The sequence below is a fragment of the Gavia stellata genome, chromosome 21, assembly GCF_030936135.1.
Source record: "Gavia stellata isolate bGavSte3 chromosome 21, bGavSte3.hap2, whole genome shotgun sequence".
Lineage (NCBI taxonomy): Eukaryota > Metazoa > Chordata > Aves > Gaviiformes > Gaviidae > Gavia > Gavia stellata.
The window spans coordinates 14678418-14704411 of NC_082614.1; the positions used below are offsets into that span (position 1 = coordinate 14678418).

At 40.4% G+C, this 25994-nt stretch overlaps 1 protein-coding gene across 2 annotated transcripts in view; it reads right to left on the reverse strand.

Moving 5' to 3' along the window:
- Positions 1-15290, reverse strand: part of HECTD4 (HECT domain E3 ubiquitin protein ligase 4) — a 77015-nt gene extending 61725 nt beyond the window's left edge. For both annotated transcript variants that reach the window (XM_059827450.1, XM_059827449.1), the window contains exons 1-3: positions 15120-15290; positions 2675-3192; positions 121-210 (exon numbers count right to left, since the gene is read on the reverse strand). In XM_059827450.1, the coding sequence (XP_059683433.1) occupies positions 121-210; positions 2675-3192; positions 15120-15290 (779 nt within the window). The remainder of the gene's footprint in view (positions 1-120; positions 211-2674; positions 3193-15119) is intronic.
- Positions 15291-25994: the final 10704 nt, after the last annotated feature.

The window sequence follows — 25994 nt, forward strand, 5'->3', positions numbered from 1 at the left end:
CTCGAGCTTTCAATAACTCTAAAGCCTTTTAATCACATTTAAGGACATTTATCTGTAAATGCACTTTTACATCAGCTCTGAAAATGTGTAAGTGCTACAATTAGAAAAGTCACTACAAACCTGTATAATACATCAGCCACAGGCAAGGATCCTAGATCAGTCTGTTTCTGTAATAGATGCACTGTATGAACAAAGGTTTTCAGCGACCCTCTAAAAGGATAAGAAAAACATGAATTAAAGATGTCTATTGAAACAAGTCTGTGTGCATTCAGTCAACAGCATCTATGTAGAATATAATACCCAGTACCATAAAGAAAGAATATCCAAGATATGTCATCAAGCTTCTTTTCTGATTTGCGTTTCTTTTCTGAGATGATTTTTATTCTTTTGTGGAGGAAGTGAAAAGAGGAAGAGAGGGTAACATAAAGGACGGAGCTGGGGAACTGCCAGTCTAAATCACACTATCTTTTTGGAAGAGGATGAAGCACCGTGCAGGTAGGGAGATCAGCAACCACGGGCTGTGTCATGAACAACACGTACAGTAAAGGCAATCTGGGCACATGATAAAATACCTCAAACTTGCATCTATTACAGACAGCTACTTTCAATATTTCTTGTAGCTGATTAATCGTATTTAGATCTTCAAACACAATCTGTGGGTCTTCCTGGGGCTGAGCCAAAGTATTAGTAAGAGCTGCTGCAGACATAGCTAGAGATGGCTTTCTTGACTAAAATAGAAAAGACCAAACTAATTAATTTGTTATCAAGAGTCTGATTATTTTTGCTTCCAAACACAAATTTGGAAGCTTCTCCCTTTCTGAAACGATGCACTTAAATGTATATAAGGACTAGATACTTCTGAAAACAAAATTAAACCAAAGTAGAAGTTGTTTCTAATCTTGCCTAAAAGTGTGTTGTTTAAAATGTTATTGTGGTATTTACAAACAGATGGAGTTTGTAACTCTAATTATAATTCTTGTTCATTCATAAGCTTAATACTTTTTTTGGAGAACCTATAAAATCTGTATGTTAATATAGTGGAAAACACCTGGGTTTTGTAGAAATAAAGAGATAGAGAGGTCCTTGAAAAATACATTTTACAGTTTCTGTTTTAAAGGTCAGGGTATTAGGAAGAAGTCATTTTCTAAAAGATGTAGTGGCTTTATTTCCCAGCATAATAGCCTAGCTAAACATGAGAATCTTGACTGCCTCTTAGGCGTGATAGTAGTCAGTTACAAATTGATTTCTTCAGAAGCATGACTGATCAATTGAAGAGATCCTTCCCATGCACTCTGCTGAATATTGCCTTTTGCTTTCTGTCACACATGGTCAGTCTTAGCTCCTTAGCTTTCCTCCTCCATGCCCCAAACCCGGTTTTTCCCCCCTGTCATTTTCAGCTGTATGCTTTCATCGGAAAACCTCAGCTTGGAGAAAATTGACACCGAATACTTCAAAGCACCTCAATTAATTATTTAAAGCAATATTCACCCTGTTTTATTCTTAGTAACATGAAGCACCCAAGATTGCAACTAGGAATCTCAGTAATAGTCTCATTTTGAAGGCTTTTTCTTCATAATGGTACCCAACGCGACTTGCGTATTTAAAGGAAAAATGCAAAGCTTTCATACGTGAACAAAGCACATCAGGATATTACAACTCTGTAAGCAATGCAAGACAGATTTGCAAAGAAAATATAAGATCAACCTTCATTTCAAAAGCTGTATTTGAAATTTAGCTTTTTTACAAATTCAGCTGCAAAAGAACATCCCATACTTCCTGAAAACTGACATCTGGAAAAAAAATAAACGAGATCATGTTTATCAAATCCAATTTATCTGAACTATGTTCAAGTACATTGCCTTTTAGAAGGCAGTTGTCAGTGCAAAAGAGTTTGCCACATAGAGTAGATTTCTCATTGACTTCATTAGAACAAGTACACTAGAAATTAAGAGGTTTTCATTTGAATAAACCTTTTTCCAAAGCAAATCATGACATCTCCTGAGAACTTCAACATCTTAAATCAGACAAGACTGCAATCTGAGAAACATTAAAGCCAAGATTTCCAAAAGGCCTCCCCAAGTCCCATCCCCTAAAAAGAGTAAGTTTTTATTAAAACCTATTACAGCCATTTCGTCCTTAATCACCTGATGCTGTGCTAAACCCATGCAGGGCACGGCATAGTTCAGCCTACACTGGTTGAACTCTTCACTGGCAACAAAACGAAAAAAATGCCTCCAGATGTTTCACAGGCAACACTGAAATCTGAAACGAATTGCCCTTAGACTTGGCAGTAATGCCTTCTACAGCCAAATGAAGGTGTGTAAGCTACAGGATTAAAGGGGCAGCGCAAAGGGAAAAGGGAGACAACTTTCCACCATGTTAAAAACATTTGGAACCATTCCTAGAACAGATCACTGTAGTAGAAGCAGCAATATGCACAAGAGGTATTTCTAAGCTAGATCCTTCTGGTTTTACATATGCTGAACACCTGCAAAAAATAAACGCTTACCTTATCAGTTTCACCCTTGCCAAACCAATATTTGAATATTAGAAAGAAAGAGACTAGTGTAAACCAAAAATTAGTATCAACAGTGTGGTCACATCATTTTTGATTCTTATGTTTATATTTAAACACTACCAACCACAACATGTCATTTCAGCACAGTTTCCTTACCTTGCACAAGCCAAGGCAACTAGGGCAGCAGCAGCATTTTCTTTTTGCTTATATGGAATCTGTTGGCCTGAAGCAGAAGTGTCTTCCAGCCAGGAGCACAGCAAAGACTCTATCCCATTGAGACAGTCAGCTGGTTCCTTAGTCAAACTCAAAGGCTGGCAGTCTCGAAGGCAATTCAATAGCACCTCAGCGGTTATGTTACAGAGAGAAGGGTCTGTTCTACTTTGAGACTGAATGAGGGGAAAGACCAATAGAAGCCCCATTCGCGAAGTAAACGGTGCCTGCTCAGGCTGCTGTAACAAGCCTTGACGCTTGAGCAAGGCCAGAGCTTCTTCATCACCCGAGCTCTCCCGGTCGTGCTGCTCCTCCAAGGCTAGCTGGCGCTGGGCGTTCCAGAGTCCACGCAAAGCGTTTAATCGGTACTCCAGCAGTCGAGCATAAGCGTTGCTCTGGTTTCCACATACAGATCGTAACCGCTCGGCCAGCTCCGTCGGATTCTTGGTCTCAAATGTTAGTATCTGAAAGGAGGGGAAAAGTTGGTATTTATAGAATCATTTAGGTTGGAAAAGACCTTTAAGATCACCACGTCCAATGGTAAACCGAACCTTGCTAAGTCCACCACTAAACCATGTCCCTAAGTGCCTCATCCACACATCTTTCTTTTTCTTAAGGAAAAAAACAAAAGTAACGTATGTCTGTAGTACGATTTCTAGATCAGCTGTCCTCTACAACAGATTGTGGGCTTTTTTTTTTTTTTAAATTTCTGGGCATGAATAACGTTGCATTGAAGGCCAAAGAGCATGCAAGTGGTATGGAGTCTGTTATTGCTGAGTCAGCATTGTCACTGAAGCCTGGGCTTGGGCATCACTTACAGAGATTTTTCATCTTCCAATCGTGATGCTAAAACAACCATAATACAGATTGTAAAGAAAAATACATACATAATAGTATCTTTGAAAATAAAGACTCGCCTCCTCTGGAGCATTTTTTTGTAATCAAGGCAAGTTTGCTAAGAACTTCAAAAGGACTGAGGGGGTGGAGGGTGCCAGGGGCTGAGTTTAGAGCCCTTCTGTGGAAACTAAGAAGTCAACAATGTTTTGTAATAAGAATGTATGTGTTCTAGTTTCAGAGCTTTTCAAACAAGCCAACCAACCAGCCAGTTCCCTAAAATGAACCAAGAGTTTCGTTATACGTTCTCCCTCCCCTGTTTTTTTTCCCCCTCCTCAATTTTATCATACTGCATTTAGTTACATCTTTCTCAAACTATTTCCAGTTGCTGCCATAGTTTAAAAGCCTAAAAGTCTCATCATCATCATTTCAGACAGAAGAAAGAGGCCTTTTTGGCACTTCTAATTAAAACTGGAGACAAAGCTGGAACAACAGAAAACAAGTAAACCATGACAGAAAGAAACACATTTATGGGTTAGTACCCAGCCTGGTACTTGAAAGAACTCAAAATTCTAAGTAATTTACAGACAACTCTTCTCCCTGCAGCATACAACAACAGTTGGTATCAGCGAAGTCCCTTAAGCTATGGCAACCTCAAGGAAAGCAGTGAGCCAAACATTTTCTGATACTTTGATCCAGTGTCCAAAGGGCTTCTGCCTGCATGCCACACCGCCTCATCTCATCCACCCCCAAACACACTCTCTTTGGCCTATCTTTATGCTGTAAAGCTGTCCTTCCCTCATTTAATTAAAAAAAAAAAATAAAAAGGGGAAGGGGAATGCGAGAGATTAAGAGGTGCAATGGGTAATTTCATACAAGGTTATTTTGTTTTGGTTTTTTAACTGTAGGCAGTAGTCCTACAGAATATGAAAGAGATGTTTATGTCCAATTGTAGAATTTTGAACAACTTGATAAAACGCTTCAGGACAAATCACATCTGCCATTTCTACAAACACTCTTACTAAAGTCAACGAAACAGCTTTTCAGTAGAACACTTATCATTAGAGTCATGAAAAGTTCACTTTAAAGTAATTCACATAATAATTACGCTTGAATAGATGTTAGTATTGAGCTTCTTAAAACTAATGAACCTCTTTTAATTAATTTCTTCAAAGAGATTAAGAACATTAATCCCTAAACCACATATTATACATTTAAAGTAACTACCTCATGTTACTTTTGAGACAATAGAAGACAAATTAAGTTTAATTGTTTCCTGTTATAGATGCAATCACTTTCTAAACCAGTTTGCTTTTGACTTTCTTGAACTAAACTAAAGGCGTGATGGATCCTCAACTAAGCGACGACAAGCTGCAGAAATGGAAGAAAAAGAGAATTAATGAAATGCTGAAGAAAATAGGTCTATGGTCTTTGGCTATGCTAATAACAAAGACACCACAAAAGACAACTTATTATACTTCCGTGGTGGGGGGAGCTGCCTATAATCTTCTCCCCTTCCCATAAACATAGTGGAACCCTGTAATCCATGCCAGATAATGTTTCACAAAGTTGCACCCACCTACATTATAAGTATACCACTATGTTAATTCACAAACTTTGTACAACCTCATGTGAACTTTGAACCAAATCTGTACCCAGTATGTAGTAACAAGCAGAGGTTTAAATATTCAAATATTCAAACACATGAGAACTGCTGTATTTCAGCCAAATTGCAAACACAACCAAAAACCGAGTTCCAATTGCAACTGATGAATGTTTTTTCCGTTTCCTTCAAGTTACCAATGTTATGCTTGGTGGGTTCTCATCAACAAAACTGTAACCAAATTGTTGCAGAAAGGTCCACATTTTGAATATAATTTAACCTTGCAAATTTTGTCCCTCATTAGGGTCCAACTGAAGGTACACTTACGAAAACCAGTCGCACTGTTTTACACGCTCTTGTTCCTCAGGTCCCACAATTTAGCAGGAAGATGGATTTTTTTGTCTCTGATACTGCTCTACATCTCTGAGTCTGTCTTGTATAAATCAAGACCAGAAGTCAGTGTCAAATATTTGCAGATATGCTGATGAAAGGCCTTTCCTTACTGAAGTTTTATTTTCTCACTGATCTCACAGTTTATAAGTTGCTTTATAAGCATAGTATGATCTGTCTGGAACTGTTAAGACTGTTTGGCTTTGGTCTTTCATAAAGGAAATAAGCACTAGTTTGCATTAACGATATATGAAGTATACTAGATTCAACAGATTTAGACGACAGTTCCAAAATCGGACTTACAGATTTCTGAAAATAAAGCAATTTACATCATCTAGTTTTCATACACAGCTTGTGGAACCAGTGAAAAAAAAAAAGTCAACATCATCTGAAAGTCTAAGTAGGCATTTGCACTTCCAAAAAATAACAGGATATTAGGAGAAATGAATAAGGTCATCTGCTATACAGGATTCTGCAGAAAATTTTGTTAAAGTCTGTTTTCCTTGAAAGACCTTTTACTGACTAGACGTAAATACTCAGAGCTACCTCCAAAAAGGAGCTTCAAGGCCAAATTTTCACAGTGACTGGCTGTGACAAACAACTTGGGAGCTTTCAGGGCTCAGACACGCTCCTAAGATCTTGCTGCACACCAGGGAACCATTCCGGTTCGCACTGGTTAGCAAAACACACCTCCTTCTAACCCAAAGCTATGACAGAGCTTCACTTGGTCCATGCTACAGAGACTGCTTCCCTTTGGATAGTCTAAAGGCTTCAGAAAGGAATCACAGCCCTTGCCAAGGTTTCCTCAGCACAGTGACTAGTTTTAACATATCTTCAGGCAAAGCTTTTTATCTTGAAGCTATCTGAAGTCAAAGCAGGTTAAAATAAAATGCAAGAAAAAAAACCCGCCACATTTATTCACAAATTCCAAAATAGACCATACAACTGCCAGTGTTTATGAAAGACACAGGTGCAGAAAGGAAATAGAAAATCTATGCTAAAATGACTTGTATAAGATTGAATCAGAAAGGTCTTCCCCATCCTTTACCCAGCTGATTTACTGCAGACCTCCCTGGCCCATGGCTGTCAGAGGCTGCCATTCTGAACACCTTTTGCCCAAGGCTGCAACCACTTAAAGAGGGTTTCTTCAGGCTGTAAAAACTGGTGTACTCTGCCAAAACTCCCTTTTTAAATCCCCCAGCAAAACTTAATCCTTCTCCCCCAAATTAGTTTATTCTCTTCCTATCCAGAAGATCTCACCATTCTCTTTGTTAAAATAAGCACAGATTCATTTCCCCGCAGACACATGTGTCTGTTACTCAAGCTGTCCTCTCCAGTACTTCATTGGACAAACAACTATTCCTCATTCAGCAAGAGGCAGATTCCCTTCCCCCTGCCTCCTTGATGCCTCAGTATTTACACTTGACTTCGAGCTCTGATTTAGGACTGATTTCCAGCATCCTTTTGTTAGTGGTATTTGGGCACCTTGCCTCGATATTTACCTATACAACACTTGGGAAGATCTCAGAAGCAGACCACCAAAAGCTGGCACATCACAAGCAGTCACCTGAACCAGTAAATAATCGATCACTTCACAGCACCCATCATTTTTGGCAAACAAGGCTTAAACAGAATCTAAGAGGATGAAAAGGTTGTAACAATCACATAGCTTTGCCATAAAACAAGTTACCCAAGTATCTACTTACATCTCAAAAGACAATCTCTAAAAGAAATAGCAGCTTAACAGTAACACCATCAGGCTAAACACACAAACATATGCTTAAAGGAAGAATACCGAACAAAATCTGAACCTACAGATTATATTCAGAATTAGCAAAAGATAACTAGCCCAGCTACAAAAATAATGCAGATTAATATGCTAAGAAAACAAGGACATGAAAAAGTTCAGATGCTCAGTAGCAGTCAAAATAACATAGTCATTTTAAAAAGACAAATGTAAAGAGAATTGAGAGAAAATTTAAAGTCTACCTTACGCACAGTGGTAGTGTTAAAATAGTCTATTTTCTGCTTTGAGATAGGACATATTAACATTTTCCTTAGGAACAATCAATAATATTAACAAAAAAAAATAATAGAAATGTAAACTTTTAAAGAGTAACTTCTAATGAACAAAAAAAAAAAATGTAGTGTCAGTGCAAAAAGTGTAATTCTAGTATAACCAAGTAATTCTAGTATAAATTCTAATGTAACCGAGACTAGAATTAGGGGCAGAAATAAAACAACATTGCTTTTTAAGAAGATGGTTTTCTATATCTGATTTTATAAGTAGGGTAAACATCACATTGATACTTTTTGCAAGTGAGAAACCTACTCTTCAGTCACTTTGAAATTACAGTTCATACACGGTGACTGTGATCGTTACCTACCTTCCAACTTTGTCCACTTCCAGTTAGCAAAGACTACCTTTGAAAATTTTTGATTTTTAAAGTCTCACGCTTAACAGCCTGATGTTACATATAATTAAAAACGGTGTTAGTAAAAGGTTTAATTGTCACTATTTTAATTTTGCAGTATCTTGTCCTTAAATATTATTTCCTTGTTTAATATTTTAAATCCATATTAATAAATGTTTTTATTAGAAAATGGTTGATCCAAAGTTCAATCACTCTAATTGGTCACTGACATCTTTTTCAACACTGAGAGGCAAGAAAGGTATCTCATTTTAGATCACCAGCGTGGAGAGGATGTCATCTTTCCTGCTGCGTCCAATTTTTGTCATGTTTCATCCTACTACATGACCTTAACCAGACACTTCTTCCCATTAAACAATATTTTTATCAATACCGCTCCAGAAAGTAGTCACTGACATTCACTATTATTAGGGTAAAGTGTTTCCCTACTGATAGTAAACACCGGATGTACTACAATTAAGACACACTAATCTACATGAACAGTTTTAGCCTGAGGTTTTATGACCACATTAAGTAAATTTAAAAGTGAGCTGCCACTAAAAGGTAGCTTTCTCCTCTGGCTAAAATTCCTGCCCCCTCATCCTCTCCCTGGTGCTGGCAGTAGTGCCTGGGGCAGGGGGGTTGTTTGTTTGTTTGCCTGGTTTTTTAAGGTAGATTTTTGGTTTAGAGCAGTTCCCTGGTGTGGAACAGCAGGTAGAATGGAAAGAAGTAGAATGGAAAAGGAAGAAGAAAATGCATAGCCAATGACAGATGTGAACAGGACTTTCTGCAACAGCTCTCCCAGCGTACCAGCTTCAACGACAGTCTCGGGCTGAATATGCTGGTTTCATTGACCAGTTTTAATTCTGCTACATAGGGAATTGATGAGCAATGACGCTGTTCACAAAGCTGTATTTTTTCCTAAAGCTACATATTGCAACTGAAAGCCTTTGAATCTCCAAAACACCATTCAGTTCTTTCTCTACATAATAAAATTGGCGCAACTTAAAGAGAACAACTTCTTGAAGATAGTGGTACATTTACCAATACCAATTACATCAGTAATACCCCCCCTGAACATTAAACAAGTATTATTCCCATCTCACAGGGGGAACAAACCACACAGAAAAACAGAAACGACCTCAAAATCATAAGGTATTTTTAACATCAGCATGAAAAAAAAAAATGTAACTATGTTACTGTCAACACCACCTTACAGCCATAAGGTCATTCCTCTTGTACCACAGAGTTAACATATAGGGAGCACCACTTGATTATTTGGTTCTTTTGTCTCTAGAAATACAAATAAAATCATGTAAAAAAAGTCAGAATTGCAAGATTTATAGATTATTCTATAAGAGACATACCAGAATTGACAGTTTTAAAGGTACCCTGAAAACTGAAATACACATCAAAATTTAAACTGCTCCCATAAACAACATTGTAGACATACTCCTAGTCTTCCACTTTCTGCTGCTCTGCTGGGTAATAGCATTTCTGCTTACGGCAATTTGTGAAGACACACAGTAGGAAGCTGTCTTAGTGCAAACACTGCCTTGATTTCTTTTAAAACATTTTTCTAAACCCTCTATAAGGCTTTTTGTTTGGTACGCTTGTGTGTTTGTAAAATATATAAATATGTGCAAACATTTTCATCCTGATGTTTTAGGTATTGAAATTTTATGGGTTCTTAGCAGCTGCTGCATACTTTACATTATGCTTTTAGTGTTGCAGGTGAAAACTAAAAGTTTCAAGATTGTTCTGATTTTTTCTGCTCTGAGAAATTTTAACAGTATCACCTTGTTCAAAGCCTCTACTGATTCATAATCCTGTATACAGCAGCACAGCTTTTTAACAGCTCAGCTAAAAGCATGAACTATTTTCCCTTGTGAAAGCATTAGAAACCTAATTACTTGCTCAGAAATAAGCACTAAGAAACCTGTATCTTTTACTGCATACACAATATTGTACTAAACAATTTTTTTCGTAACTGTACAAATTTACCAAATAACCTTGATATCTGAGATGAATTACAAAGTACAGGCAAGCTGTAAACACAAGCACAAAAAATGCTATAAAAGAAAGTGCTGTTTCTTTATTTGTTCATTTGTTTATTAAAATATTTCTTTGGTTCTTGTTTAAGCAGATGAAAATGTCTGTGAAAGGTAAAGAAAAATCTTTGTCATTTAAACATCTGAGAGTGCAGATCACTGAACTAATCAGCTGCAATTGGTAATAAGATCTGTATTTGGGAAACATATTTGCAAATTCATCCTCTAGAAGAAGTTTTCTAATATTTCTCTACTAGGATAACTAAAACATGACTTTAAAAATAAAAGGCCAAGACGCATCGTAGTCCATATTACAGAAGTTTAATAAATTCAAACTGGTCATTTAATGACAATTGATGATAACAGCAACTCTGCTGGAGATTAAATCACACAATATTGGTGGTTTACACAATTATCTAATGAAAGTGACCTTAAAAGGAAAGTGATCAAGACTTCAGAGTCCTCTCAAAAGGCAAGTGAGAGACTTACAGCGATGCCTGAAAGAATGCCATCAACTCCTGTGCAAAAATAACAGCCAAGGCTCACATTTGTAAGGTTATCTTCTTGTGCAGAATTAACTTCAAGAACTAGCTTCATCTGGTGTTACTCCGAAAGCTATAAACACTCTCACAGAGGAGTACCGGAGTATCTGGAGTGGAAGGGGATGCAAAAGGCAGGACTAGGGAAGTTACAAGCCTGACATACATGCCCGGATCAGCAGTTCCCAAGCTAGGGGTTGTAACCCCCAGAGGGGTCATCCACTTAGTAAGAAGTCCATTGTTTATGCTGGCATTAGGGATTTTTATCTTGACAGAGGTGAAGCTTGTAGATGGAAGTAAGGTCACCACCAGAAAGATCTGGGAAGCACTGACCTAGATAATTACAGAGAACTACTCTCTCCTTCAGCCATCAGCGAAAAGTGACAACATGTTTCTTCCAGTCCGTGAGGAAAATGGGTGAAAGCTTCAAGTTTAGCAGATACCTTCAAGTCTAAATGATTTTGACAGAAAACGCAAGTTAGTCACAGGATTGGCACATGCTGTTAAAACAGCACTGGACTTCAGTTGTTCAACTTCTCCCTAGAGGGCTAGCCCAGACCATACTGGGGGGAAGAGGAAAGGACACCACCTTTTTTTTTTATTTTTAAAATCTAATTTTTTTACACTTACATTTGATTAAAAATAGATATCTGCAGTACAGAGCGACAGCTGCCCAGTGGTATCCCATACTCTGTCCTACAATAACAGAGCTTGACAAGAGTCAAAACATCAGATGAGGACAGATAGATACACGATCCAGACAGCTATTGAGGTAAGAGCTACACTTCTTGCTTCATGTTGAAAATATATTAAAGAAAAAATAATAATAATAATAAAAATTCAGGTATTTAGAAGTTTTCCAGGCTATGCAGGAGAGCAGCAAGAACAGATATCCAAATGACTATTATCTCTGTTAGGCTATTATATACAACAGAGTGCTTATGAGTTAAGCAGAGCGACACATAAGGTTGTTCTACTTCATACTGTGACTATATATTGAAGATTTGTCTTTCTTCCCGCTTATTTCCTTGTGGAAAAAAAATAACTGAGCCTATCACTAGCTAGCTGAAAAATTGCCAATGCTGCAAATTTAAAACTAATGAAAACACCTGATGCAAATTTGAAGACCAGAAAGGCAGCCTCCTCAAATGGAAGGATTACAATGGTAACATATGTCAACCGAACTAAACTGCCTAGAAACAAGTGAATGCTTTTTCACCGTCAGATGGCTATGTCGTAGTCTATGTGAACAACTACTGCTCAGCAGTGCCTTTCTTATTAAGTTACCAAGGGTTAACACATCAATTTGTATTGCTGGCACTCTCATAAGTCTCAGCACATTGACTCTGGTGCAGTGGCAGATTAAAACTATGTGGTTTAAGGGACCTCTACCTTCAGACATACCTCTTGCCCCGCTCCCAGGGCTTATTGTCTCTCTGAGAGATGTTTGATTGGGAGGATTCTGGAAGTGCTGCAGTTTCTATTGTGGCACATTAAAGAACAGCTCATCTTCCATTAAGCTGTCCCTCCTGTGCAGGCATTGACATCCAGGGCAGAGACCAGACAAAAATGTCATGGCAACATCTTCAGTTGATAGTCACATAAGGTTGTCTCCAAGAAGCGGAAGACTTCGCACTTTGAAAGTCATTTCTCTGTATAAAAGGCTTTAAAATAAGGGTGCAAAGGCTTGCGTAATTGCTAACTAATCTAGGTCTCTTTTGACTAGAAGATTTTATTGGGAAACCCATACCAGGAGCAGCTTTTATATGCACATCATTACAAAATTCTATCAAATTTTTAAGAAGTGACCCTTTCTTTTTGGTACAGTCTAAGAAATTGGCATACATCATTTACATCACATAAAAAAAATAAAAAACCCACACTCTTTAAACATAAAAGATACTCCTAGAACAAGTTACCTTCACATGAAAGAGAAGGTTAACACTTCTGTAACCTATCATTAAGGAAAAAAAATATATATATATACACACACATATATAAATATATAAAAAAATAAAAGTTATATGGGAGTCAATAATACAAAATAAGAAATTTTCATAAGCCTTTCTTGGCATAATACCAGTACCGTAACATTTTTTCCTCTACTTTTCTTTTTCTAAATAGACAAAACCTTTGAACAGAAGGACAAAGGAAACACATCCAAATAAGCTGACATTATTCACCAATAAGCTCTTTAAAGGGATATTTAGGCAAAACAGACCAGAATGATACTTCTTCCCACCTCCCCCCCCAAAAAATATCCATTTAATTATACTACCTTTTTTAATTAAGCATGTCATACCAGAAATTCAGTCAGGGTTCTGACCACCATTGATGAAGCACAAGAAGTGTATTAAAGAAGTTTTCTAATCAAAGCAGCAGCTGCAGCATCTCCTACCCTTGTCCAAGAACATATCCCAAGAGATTTCTATTCGGACCATTTTCAAGTATATTTATTACATTGCAAGTAGAAGTAGAAACAGTGCAAATGAGCTATTTAGTGTATTAATCGCTTGCATGGCCACACTTCAATAAGATGCATGCACCTATTTCCACAAAATGGCTCCTCAAAGCCATTCCAGTTTACCAAGGTAGGCCTTTATTTAAAAAAACAACATTAAAAAAAAGGCAGAGAAAAGTTATGAGCTAAATAATTTACATTTACACCACCTGAAATCTCACTTTTTTTTTTAAACCCTCCCCCCCTCAATACCAAAAACTATAAATCATTTTACAAACAAGATCTGAAAATTCAGTCACTTGTAATCATCAATTCTTTCAGTGGAAGGAAAGAAAATGCTTTAATATTCTGCAACTTAAGACTATAGATCAAAAGAAGTATCATAGCAAAAAGTCTTATTTGTTTATTTATTTATTTTGAAGTTTCACACTGCAAACATGCACAACAAAAAAAAATCTCTGGAACAGGAAAAATTATGTGAATCAGTGGCACTGGATTGCTGAAACACTCACTATAAAAGCATCATAATGGACAAGACACAGTAACACTAATTCCATCCCTGTCTCCCCCAAACAATTACAGTTTCAGAGACATTCCTAGCACTAACAAAAAATTTTCCAGAGCTAAAGTGTTTGTCAAGTGAAGCTGTGTGTCAAGTTTCATGCTGCACCATACTTCTGGTCTAGCTTGCAAGATCTTAAAAATAAGGCTTGGTTTGGGGTTTGGTTTGTTTTTTAAATGGTATCCTCCTTTATTATGACATAACATGAATAATGCTGTGGGAGCATGTATTTTTCTAACACAATTAGACTCAATGCTGCTTCTAGAACTATGTAATGGAATCGAAATATTTTCTTGAATACAAGCTGCATTGGATGCCAGAGTGGACTCTGATCACAAGGGAGAATCATTCCACGTTTATACACATAGAGATAAGTCATCCACCTTATAAGTCTCTCTTTTCCTGTTCATGTGATATTTGCCAACATCCATTTCATGGGAGCAGCTAACGTTCCCATCCCAATCCCCAGTGTCACATCACACAGAAAAGAAAATGCATGTTCAGCAAAAAAATATCTTTCCTTAGATAAGGCTGTGGGAAGTTTTCATAAACACCATAAAGACTTCACGTCACACAGTGAACAATGATGTTGTCAGAACTGCAAGCTTGGCTCATGGGTTCTTCTTAGCAACACCCCAGTTAGCAGCCAAAGCCTCACTAAAGGGTTTTGCGGCCTAAATGCTCGTGACCTAGCATAGCACACAGATAAAGCTCCTGCTGAACCATCCCCTCTCAGCTCACACCACTCAGCTCCTCTGACAAAGACCCTGTGTCATTGCAAGCCACACTGCTGGAGAAGAGGGCGGGGTGAAAGAAAAGAAGGGAGGCACACAGGAAAAAAAAAAAAATGTAGCCCACAAAATAGATGCAACCTACAATCCGTGACATTCAGTCCTTCACCGTCTCCTCATAGAATAAAACAGCTGTACCATCTGCCTGCAGCCAAAACCACCAGCAGTTTTAAGAAGGTAAAAAGCTGGAATGAAAATCTCAGCTGCCCTCCTGGCTCTTTAATAATGACCGCTGCCAACAGCCTACATACAACACCCAGGCACCCCAGTACCCTAAGCATCTTATTGTAAGGCTGACTGATTACAAACCATCTAAAAGTAGCAGCAAAAAAGATACAAAACCATAAATAAAAATAAATGAGCCAAAGGCCACCTTGAAATACATGAGCATGGTTCAGGTTTCCTAATCCTACTGATTCAAAACAAGGAGGCAGCACCGATACTTCACCCTCCATCTTCACCAGCGCCTCACCACCCTCCTGCCCAGCTCCACTTTCCTCATTATTCGAAATAAATTAGATTGACTTAGACCAAGTAGACCGCCTCAGTACCAGTCGGCTCCATCCGCATCCACCACTCTCCAGCCCGGCCCCCCCCCCCCCAGTCATTCTCCCTGCGCCCCCCCATAACACCACCCTCCTCCTCCTCGCCTCAGGCCCCCCCGCCACTGCTCCCCCTCCCCACGGGCACCCTCCTCCTCACCACCCCCGGCCCTCCCCTCAGCTCGGGGGGCCGCGGGCCCGGCTCACCTCCAGCTCGGTGTCGCCGGGCTCGGCCACCCCAATGATCTCGCTGGGCAGCTCGGCCAGGTCGGTGACCCGGATCAGCCCGTCGTGCAGGAAGATGGTCTCCTCCTTCACCGACAGCCACTGGGCCGAGTCGGTGGCCGCCGCCGCCGAGGCGCCCGCCGGGGACCCCATGGCGCGGACGGCGGGGGGGCTGCGCAGGGCTGAGGCGAGGCGCGTCCCGCTACCCCCCCATGGCGGGGGCAGGGCGGGGGCAGGGGTGTCCCCAGCGGCCTGGGCGCCCGACAGCCGGAAGGCGGTGGGGAGCAGCGAGGAGCGGCGCGTTGCCACCGCGGCGCCAGCGAACCGGGGACCTCCGGCAGCCGCCGTGCCCGCCCGCAGCCACCACGTCCCGCTCCCTCCTCACACACACAGGTGACAGCGCGACGCCATGTTGGGGGCTGAGGCGGGCCCGGCATGCACCGCGCGAGGAACAATACACCCGCCCCCCCTCCCAGCCCCGCGGGGCCACGCCCCCCGCCGCGCCCCTCCCCTGCCGGGCCTGCCCCCCCCGGCGCCCCTCGGTGCCGCCCCACGGGCTCGGGCGACGCCCCCCGACACCCCGCCCCCAAGGGCGGTTCCCGCCGTTGCGGGCCGCCCCCCTCAGCGCCTCACCTGCGCTCCCCCCCCCCGGGGCCGCCCCCCTCAGCGCCTCACCTGCGCTCCCCCCCCCCGGGGCCGCCCCCCTCAGCACGTCGCCCCCCTCGTCCCGCACCGAGGGGCGCTCCCCTCGGCGCCTCAGCCCCGCTCCCCCGCCGGGGCCGCCCCCCTCAGCGCCTCGCCCAGCTCGCCCCGCGCCGTGGGTGCTCCCCTCGGTGCCTCGCTCCCTCACGCAATGGCCGCTCCCCTCAGCGCCTCACCTCCCTTCACCCGGAGGCCCCTTTCCTCAGCCCCTCGCCCGTCAGCTGCTCCCTCAGCGCCTTACCCCGAGGGTGAGGCCGTTCCCCCCAGAGTTTCCCTCTTCAGCCTCACCTTCTTGGTTAATCAGGGCCCCTTTGAAACTACCCTTTTCCCTTAAGGACTGATCCCTCTTGGTGCCTCATACCCCCCACTGGGTTGTTTCTCCCCTCCTGGCACCTCTGGTCACCCTTTTTTTGTCTGCCCCCTCTGCTTCCAGAATGACCTCCCTCTCCCCCTCCCTTATCTGCCCCTCTGTCACCTCCTCGAAGGAATCCTGTCACCCCTCAGGCAGCCTGTTCCCGAAGGACTTGTGAGCAAGCAGGTATGTCCCTTAAAATCCATACCTCCAGATTTATCTGTGTAATGAGGATGCCAGAGGGTGCAAAGCAAAAGGTTCACCACAGTATGTGTGGAAACAAGGAGATCCAAAGAAAAATTGACCCTTCTTCTCCCTCTCTGTCTCTCTCGGGCACCATTGTGTAACCTTCCCCATTTTCCATCAGTCTAATTTCACACCCAGTTGCCTCAGACCTCCACCCGAGCCTGTTCAGAGAGGCACAAAGTGTCACAGGCAGCTGTACCTGACTGTTGAGGAAAGCACGTGCTTTTGAGACAAATCATGCTAATGAGAAAGACATGATGATAAATGTTAAATATTTTTAGTGTATAATTGCTGTGGGGATTCCCATTGCAAGTGACTGCTTTTCATGAAACAGTGACTGTGCCACAACTGAACAGAGATGAAGCACTACAGATTTATTTACCTGTTTGATCAGATTAAATTATTTAACATATTAATGCATTATAACAAATGTGCTGTGGTATTGGAGGAAAAGTGTATTCAAAGCTGTAGTAAAATGAGATCTACCGCCAATGCTTTATGTCCTATTAAATCTGGTTGGGAAGAAGCATTTTTTCCATGTAATGGACCACCACGCAACTTACAACCCACACGAAGCGTCTTTGTATCACTGATTGAGCAGCATGAGCATTCACACAACTGCATGGTTTGTCTTTGAGGTCAGTTCAGCCAACATAGGGTTCAGGTAAGTTCATACAAGCAGTTGTTTACAGATCTGTGCAATAGCTCAGTACACTATATTTGGTAGGGTATCACTGCCACTCATGTATTGGAGAGCAGAAGAATCTCCAGGCTTGGTTTTATTATAGAAACAGGTATTATTTGCCTCTGTGTCAGAGAGCCTTATTTTTGAATGGGGAGAGTATGGAGACTTGGTATCAAAGGTTTTTGTGAGGGAGAGACCGTTCACGGGCATCTGTTATTTTTGGTCAAGATGTGACACAGAGAACAACGGCTGCAGATGGACATATCCATAGATATGAAATCCACTCTGATCCTCCTGCGAGAGCCCTGCTAGTCCTCAGAAGAGAGAGAATGCTGAGATTTGAAGATTTTATGGCAGGTGGGACGTGGCAGCTGAGTTCTGGCAGTTGAGATAAGCTGTGCTCACAAGGTCTCCTTGGAGGAATGGGAAAGCTGCTGAGGTTAGATTAGTCACAATATTTCATTGCAAGATAGTGACTGGTGTTACTGTTTTGTTACCAGAGTAGGAGTTTTCCATTGTTTTCATTCATTCGCATGAGACAGGAATAGAGGAAGAGAAACGCAAAGTGTGTATACATTTACTGGGAGTAACACTGAAAAAAATTCTGTCTTTAGATTTTGTAATACTATCATGGTACTAGTTGAGTATCTTCCACAAAATCAATACAAATAGCAGAGCTGGGAGTAAAATGAGATGTTCGCTTCACAAGCAACACTCACGCCAGGAAGGCTTGTCAACAGAAAAGATTTGCAGTGTTTTCCAGAGGTGGCCGAGTTTTGGATGTATCTGTTGTTCTCCAAAGGACTGTTTCACAGGCTGGGTAACCCCCAGGCTGAAAATTCTTTGTCTCCAGCTCTCACGTGCTCTTTCCAGGGCCTTCTGGACTGCTTTATCCCAGAGGAATATGGTTGTCACAGTAGTTCCCAGATGGAGAATCAGGGTTTGGTATAGCTGTCGATTCAATCCACTAATTGCTTTGAAACACAAACCAAGGCCTTGTATTTGAATAAGGAGCTGACTCAGAGCTAGAAGAGAGGCATGTGTAACTCTGGATGCATTCACACCAGGCTAAGCACAGAAAGAGGTATATGGCTAAATTATACACTGGCCAGAGGCTGTGCTTTGTTATTTGACGGGGGGTTGGCGGACAATTTTTCACAGCGAGGGTCCTGATACGTGTGGGTTTGTGTGGTAAGTAACCCGAGCTGCCCCTGAGTGAAAAGCAGGCTGCTTAACTGTGAATCGGAGATTGTGCAGACGTTCTAGAAATCCCTTTTAGCCGTATTTGTGTGAAGACATCCCAAGCTGAACACAGGGGATGTTTACCGTTTTATAGTTATTTATTTGCTTATTTGGAGTTCTTCTGAATTGTATTGATTTGACAATTCAAAGTTGAAAATCAGTTATTGAATTAATCTAATGCCATAAAACTGAGAAACACGTCCTGTCCTACCTCAGTGCAGGTAAATAAAATAATCACTAATAAATATAAGATTTACTAAATTGTTTTAGGTGCCCACCATTCGGAATTAACAGTATGTTGTACAATCTATAAGCTTACATAGCATGAAATGCTGACATAGCTTTCTGCAAGAAATTTTCAGTATGAAGGCCCTGATCCTGTAATGAATTCAGCATATGTAATGCAGTTTGTCTGGCGTTTGCTGCAGATGATGTTGTGTAATATAATGGAAAAAATAATATTATTTCTGCATGTCACCGAAAAATGTCAGCCACTGTAACTTCAACGTAGCATTCAGAGGTGTACTGCGATAACTACAAAGAAGTCTTGTACACATTATGGGAGATTGTGTGACTTAAAAAACAGACTAGAATAACTTTGTGACACAAATCATCGAGCTGAAGAAATAAACCCCTTAACTTGTAAATAGGCTTGTACAGAAACCCAGTCTTTTGCTTTAATTCTTTTTGAGCAGATGGGTCAGCTGCCTGCAGCCCAGTGTCTGCTGCTGCGGCTGGGGTCACGCCTGCCTCTGATGGCCGGATTCTGGAACAAGCTTCGCTATGTGCAGGGCCCTGGTCCTGCGGCTGAACGTGCCCCTGTGCTTCTCTGTGCACCATGGTCACTGAGATTTAGCCAAAGATGCTCGTGGTCTATGGGCAAAAATTCACTCCTGTGAGCTGAAAATGGAAATTCACCAGTCTTGCCTCCAAATGACTATTTGCCTATTATGTCATGGAATTTAAAGGAACGTTGTCTCACCCTCCAGTTTAATTTTATATTAACAGCTATGACGTACGGTGGAAATTCTTTTCATCCTAAGGCTTTGCTGTACATCTTTCTGTTAATTGAGAAATGGTAGTTTCAGTTTTAATGACCATTGTGGCACTAAGATAGGTGTGAAACAGATGAAATAGTTGCTATTTTTATGTGGTCTGCAATAACCAGATTTCCATACCCTGAATCCTGGCTCCGCTGCCTAGTACATGTTATTTAGAGAGCCCAAATGCCATCATTAATAAGGCCACTATGCAAGGAATACTGGCATTTCTTGGCACACTGCGATTAAAAAATACAGTTTCTTCATTTTTCTCCAAGTAAAACTTAGAAAGGACTGAAGTGGAAAAAATCAGTATTTGACAGAGAAGAAAGAACAAACTAGATAGTGAAATAAAATAATTTCAAACTTCAGAAATGTATTTTAATTGCAAAGGAAAAATAATCACATTTTTCTCATTTTGACATATTAGCAAAAATCTCCGAAGAAGGCTTTGACTGATAGCAAGGTAGGCTTGAGGAAGGAAGAGCAAATAAAAAGACATTTTTATTAAAATGAATAAGGGCAATTTTATTATAGGAAACATGAGTATGAATCACCTACCTCGCAAACATAGCCTTAGTTAAATTGGACATGAAAGAAATGTAAATTATAGAATCATAATAAAACCACTGGAATGTTTTCTTAGAGGCAACCTAATCCGGTGCTGTGACCCAAGCTGTAATGACACTACTGGTGACACATACTTGTCCCATCTAGAGTGATGGATACTCCACCTGCAATCTCTTCCATTGTTGAACTGTCTTTACAGTTAAGGAGTTTCCTAATGCTTAATTGAACTTGTGTTACTGTAATTTAAGCATTTTCTTTTTTTTTTTTCAGCTGTTGTAGGCACAGAGAACAGTTTATTTCCTTCCTCTTACGTGCAGTCCCTTTCACGTGTAAAGGCTGTGACCCCAACTCCTCTCCATCATCCCTGCACTAAATAGTCCCCGTCCTTTTCAACTTTCTCTGTAGGCTGTGTACTCTGGAAGTCTGATCTTTCTTCTGCTCTTTGGGATTTCCTCCAACTTGTCCACATCTCTCCTGAGCTGCTGGTACTTTAGATGAAGCCTCACCAGTGTGAGACGGTTTGGACAGATTCCTGTGTCTTCTGTGCAATACTCCTCTTAAGTGTCTCAGTACCATCTTTGCTTTCTCTGCAGCTGTATGATATTGTTGACTCATACTGGGCTTGTAAATGAAGTAACAACTTATGCTCAAATTCTGTTTGCGGTATTTCACATGCAGAAACAAAGCAAGCTGGCATTTAGCATTACTCTCGGTAATGTCATGTCTCATTTTCTTATTCAAGAATTTAACGCAAGTAGCCTTTTATGGAGGCAAGTATTTAAATGCTGCCCATCAGTGAGGAAGGGTGGTTGGGAGCTGAGCAGATCCCTCAGTGGTTGTCCTGAATTTCTGAATCTCTAATGTCTCAGAAGACTTGTTATTAATATCCAAAAATAGGTAGGTTTTAAATACAGCTCTCTGGTACTGTTTTAAAATTCAACCTCCCTGAAAACTGGTGCAGTAAAACAAGGAAAAAAATAAATGAAAAAAAGTCTGCTATAAAATTCTGCTCAATATTGTAAAAATGTAAATGTAACAAGGTGGATTTCTATAATTCATACAAATTATTACAAGGTCCACTTTATAAGTGTTTCTCAGGGTTTGTAATGTTAAATTGACAAAGTCCCTAATAGCTTGGCTGAGATCTGAGGATTTTAAAATTAGTTCTCGAGAATGAGTTACAAAAATGGTAGTTTTTTGGATCGATGTATGCTGCGAGATCGGCAGTGGTTTCTTCCTCTTGTGAAAGAGAGGAGGACTGCTTGGCAATGCTATTGTAATGCTGAAAGTGGTCAGCATAGAGATGGGGCTGATACTCAGGTACAAATCCAAAATACTTCATTGGAAGTATCTCTAGCTTCATATATACTGTGTATTTTACATCAAGTTTTATTTATAACTCTTTGAAAGAAAAAGTGACATAAGCTGATTTTCTATTAGACTCTCAAGAAATAGTTTGAGTTTCTACATCTGTATTTCAATAATTTTCTATAATTCTCCAAGTAAATTGGTTGAAATATGAATCCTGCAAATCTCCGTGTTTAAGAGCTATTCATTGACAACAAGAAAGAATTCCAGTTGCTGACACAGAACATACAGACTTTTGTTTTTTCTTCTAGGAGCATCTCCTTGTTACTCAAAGATGTCCTTTGTTCCAAGGCAAATTTTGTGTTAAGAGACCTCAACTTTAATTTTAGTAAAATCAGTGTGAAGTTCCACTTGGGGTCACAGCCTTATATCATAATTTTAATTCTCCGATAGTTAAAAAATGAGAACAGATCAGTTAAACGTGTGAAAGCCCTCTCATTTTTAAATTACAATGGGGAATTACAATGTAAAGTTGATTTCGGTACATCATACAGAAAATTAGATGCATTAACCTCTGGATCACGCTGCTGCCCCTGTGCAGGAACAGGCGAACAGGTTGTTAACTCCTACGGGAGATGGGTGCGGTGATCTGCCAGGGTTTGCGACTGATTCATTGGACTCCTTGAAACGTTCATTCAGCGCTGATTGAAGCATGTTGTCAAACCTGCCGTCAGACTTCCTGGGGGAGGATAAGGATGTTCCCATCACCAAAGCCTGACGGAAACGTGAAGCATGGGGATAGTAGCTGCAGCTGCATTGCAAGGCGGGGACGCATCATACCTTGCACTCGCAGGTGGGGAGTGCTAAGGAGGGGAAGAGCTCCCTGTGGCTGGGCCGCCAACACTCTGCTGTGGGAAATCTGCCCCTGGTTAACTAGCCAGCTGGTTAACTAGCTGGCTAACTTCACGGTGTGGGTGAGGAGGCTATTTCATGTTACTTTATATTGAACAAGAGCTGTAATGAACAAGATCCGTATTTTACAAAACTTACATCCCTGGGAGAAATGAGTTCTCTCTCCCCATCAGGATGGCCCTACGCAGACATTGTCTCAAAGTTGACTGAGAACTGGGCAGAGTTTTACGGAATATTTATCAAAAATGTTTAACCCCAGTCAGAATAAAAAGCTGTAATTTTGACATTTGCAATGTAACATTTCAGGGAAAAAGGTACATTTCGGGACAATTAACCTATTTCAGTTTTCTTTTTATTTCAATTTTACTTTATATTATGTAAGATTTTTATTTAATCCATATGTTATGTTGTTTTAATTTATTTTTATTTGATGTAATTCCTTCATAATTTTGATGCTGAAGAAAATTAATACTGAAATGAAAACTCAAAATATGTGTTTTAACATTATACTTTATGTTTTTCCAAATGAAGTTTTGTTAAATATGACTCATTCACAGGATGAGTTGATTTCAATTATTGGTACATTTTCTTAAAATCTCCGATATCATTAAAACTGGCTGAGGGACAGTCTGCGTAGTGTTGCAGAAAAATACTGTTGTGACATCTACAGGAGCTTATATTTTATTTTTTAATTTATTTATCCTTATTTATATCATTACTGGCAACAGAAGAGATTTTTAAATTATGATATATACATTCTAGTACCTCTTTACATCCCAGTCATCCCATCAGAACCATAAATCAAAATTCCTGTGAGAAGCTTCCCAGTACAGCATTTTTCTTTCACTCTCACCTTGGGATTGATGGTCTGCCTAGCACAAAGCCATGAATATGGGGAGGATTATCAATTTGTGTAGGCATCTACCTGGTCTGAACTTCCCTAATTCTGACAGACACTCAGACACTAGACAGTTCTGTCACCCTTTTTTTCCTTCTTTTAACTTTAACATTGTCAACAATGCCTCACTGAACTGAACTGAACTGGTAATTGGAAGTAAATGAGAAGTTAGAAGAAGGGACAGGTAGGCCAGTGTGCTCGTATTCTTCGTATCCTAGTAGAAAGATGTATTGTCCATGAACTGTAGAAGTCAGGTCAGGAATTAACTACTATGGGTACTCTGTAACTTTTATTTCTTACATAAATATCCCATCATATCTGTCTGTCTCATGTCTAAATATTTTCATCACGCTTCAGCATTTTTCTGCTACGGTGATAATCAGCCTACCCAACCAGATTTCAAACTATTCCAATTCAGGAGCTACTCTTGGCAAATAAGGATGCTTTTCCTCTGTGACAAAGCAGAACTGATCAAAAAATTGAAAGGACTGCGTCTTGGCTTTTTTATTTCTTGTTGATAAAAGTCTTGATTTGTTACAGGAAACACTTTAGGAGTAAAATAAATTATACGTTTTCGTGGCTTTTCAGAGTACCAGAAAGTCAAACTATCTAGGAAAACTTATAAATATTAGGCTAGTTTAATTTCATGCATATATCTCAGTCTAAATCCATCATATGGTAAGGTTAGGAATATTTTGACATCGAGAGTTTAAAATACATATAATAAATACAGTAAAATGAAATGTATGAATAGGTAAGTGGGTGGAAAGCAGGGATTACTATGACTGGCAAGAATTTGTCTATAGTACTTATTTTTTCTTATTATCTATAATTCTGTAGCAGCTGTAAGCATCAGTCAGAAACAAAATCTTACTGTGTTGTTTTACAGACACAGAACAGAACTGCTTAAAAGCTAAACATGAAGCACCACCTGGATAGCTGCATTTGGAATGATCACTGTGTTTCAAGAAGCCCGTGGATGGGCTGGGGAGAGTCTTGATGAGAGCAATGAGGCATCTTGAAAACACTGCCTATAAGGTTATCTTGAAAGGATTTGGTCTGTTCAGTCTCGAGAAGAGAAGGCCCAGAAGAGACCTGGTAACAAATGTGTGGAAGGCTGAAGCAGAGAGAGAAGTAGTAAGCTGCTGTTGACAGGACAAAAAGTCCTGGGCTTAATCTGCAGCTGGGGACATACAGAGCAGACATCAGGAAACATTTCCCATTGGTATGGTGTGGTCAGCAGGAGACTGGATTGCCTTCTGAGGTTGTGGGATATTTGTTGATGGAGGGCTTTGGCAGTGTGCTAGCCAAGTGTCTGTTGGGCTTGATGGGGGACTTAGCTGATCTCATGGTGCAGGATTAGATGGTTATCATAGTCCATTTGCTATTTTCTATATTCTGTTCAAAGTAATTTCCATACCCATGGCAGGGAGAAAGCAGAAGGACCAGTAGGAAGGAAAAAGACCAAAAAAAAAAAAGCAGCTTTGAGAAGCAGTGATGGAGGGAATGATGGAGGAATTACTCAAAGATGGCAAGAAGCAGAATTTTGCCAGCTTGCTTCTCTCAGCCAAGTTTTGTAGGCGTCATCCAGAATGAAAGGCCTGAGGCAGCTGTTGACTACAAAAGGCTAGAGCTGGGTCTTTGTAGAAGTTTTAGGAAAAGGTATGCCAATCCTGACAAAATCTATTCAGTCGCCCATGCTGAGTTAGCAATATTGGGAATAAACCCCACAACTCATTACATGTTATTAAACCAAAAATGACTTGCTTTTCATAAGGACATCTCTAAATAAGGATAACTTGTGAGGGTGTTATAAAAGAGATAACAGTGACTAGAGAGTCTGAAACAACAGGACACCAAAGAGTCAAAGCAGGATTTTAAATAAGAATTTTAAATGAGGTGGCTTTTGTACTTTTTTTATTATCTTTGTCTTATACTTGAAATTCACAAACCAGTTCCAAGATCCTGTGAAGTCTTAATTAGCAGGTCTTCACAGGCATTGCAGCACTAACTACCCTTCTTCCTAAGAAAAGGAAGCCAGGTCAGTGAATTCCTGGCCTGAGAAAATGCTATAGTCTGTACAGATTTTTCTCTTCAGTGGTGACAGGCATTCAAAACAAAACTGAAAGCCTCTAATTGAGAATTGAAACCATGCAGCCTTTGGAATGCCTTTTCCTCTGGGGAGAACAATTTTGCTCTCTGTGTGGTGTTGTTTTACAGCTATAAGTGCCCACGTTTCCAAAGGTGCTCTTCCCGTAGTGCCTACCTCCCCTTCCTTTCTTGAAGCATTTCTCCTGTTCTTTCCCATATCTCTTTCCTGTAATTTCCAGCCAATAATCTACTTTTAAAGGAAGAGTAAGAACTATTATACAATGAAGTCACAGCAAGTGAGCAACTTGATGGGATGTAAATGAGGGGCACAAACAAAAAAGGGTATGGATGTCTACCGTGGTTTTGTTAGTGAAGGGATGGTGCTGGTTTCTGAGAGGTGCAGTCTTCCTATGCTGACTATGACTCACCTGTTTTTCCTTCTGTTCCTTACAGCCAGATGGCATAAACCGGTAATGGCCAAATAATTCAGCATTCCACAGACTTGTGATGGACTGTCCCTCAGATGAAGCCAGGATGGTCGAAAATCTTTTCATGCTGCTACAGGTAGGACAGTTTCTTTGTTTGTAATATTGTAGAGTTGAGTTTATGAATGCTGCAGTGGAAGGTGAAGTGCTAATAAAATCCTGGTCTTGACAGGTAGAAGTCAGTCTTTTCTAGAATTGTTTTACAAACCCTTGACTTTATGCTTAAAAACACAGCAGTGTTTCTTTAAAAAGAACAACATCAGAAGTAGCCTACAGAAAAACCATGAAGAACAGTTAATTGCCCTGCAACTAAAATAACTCCATGA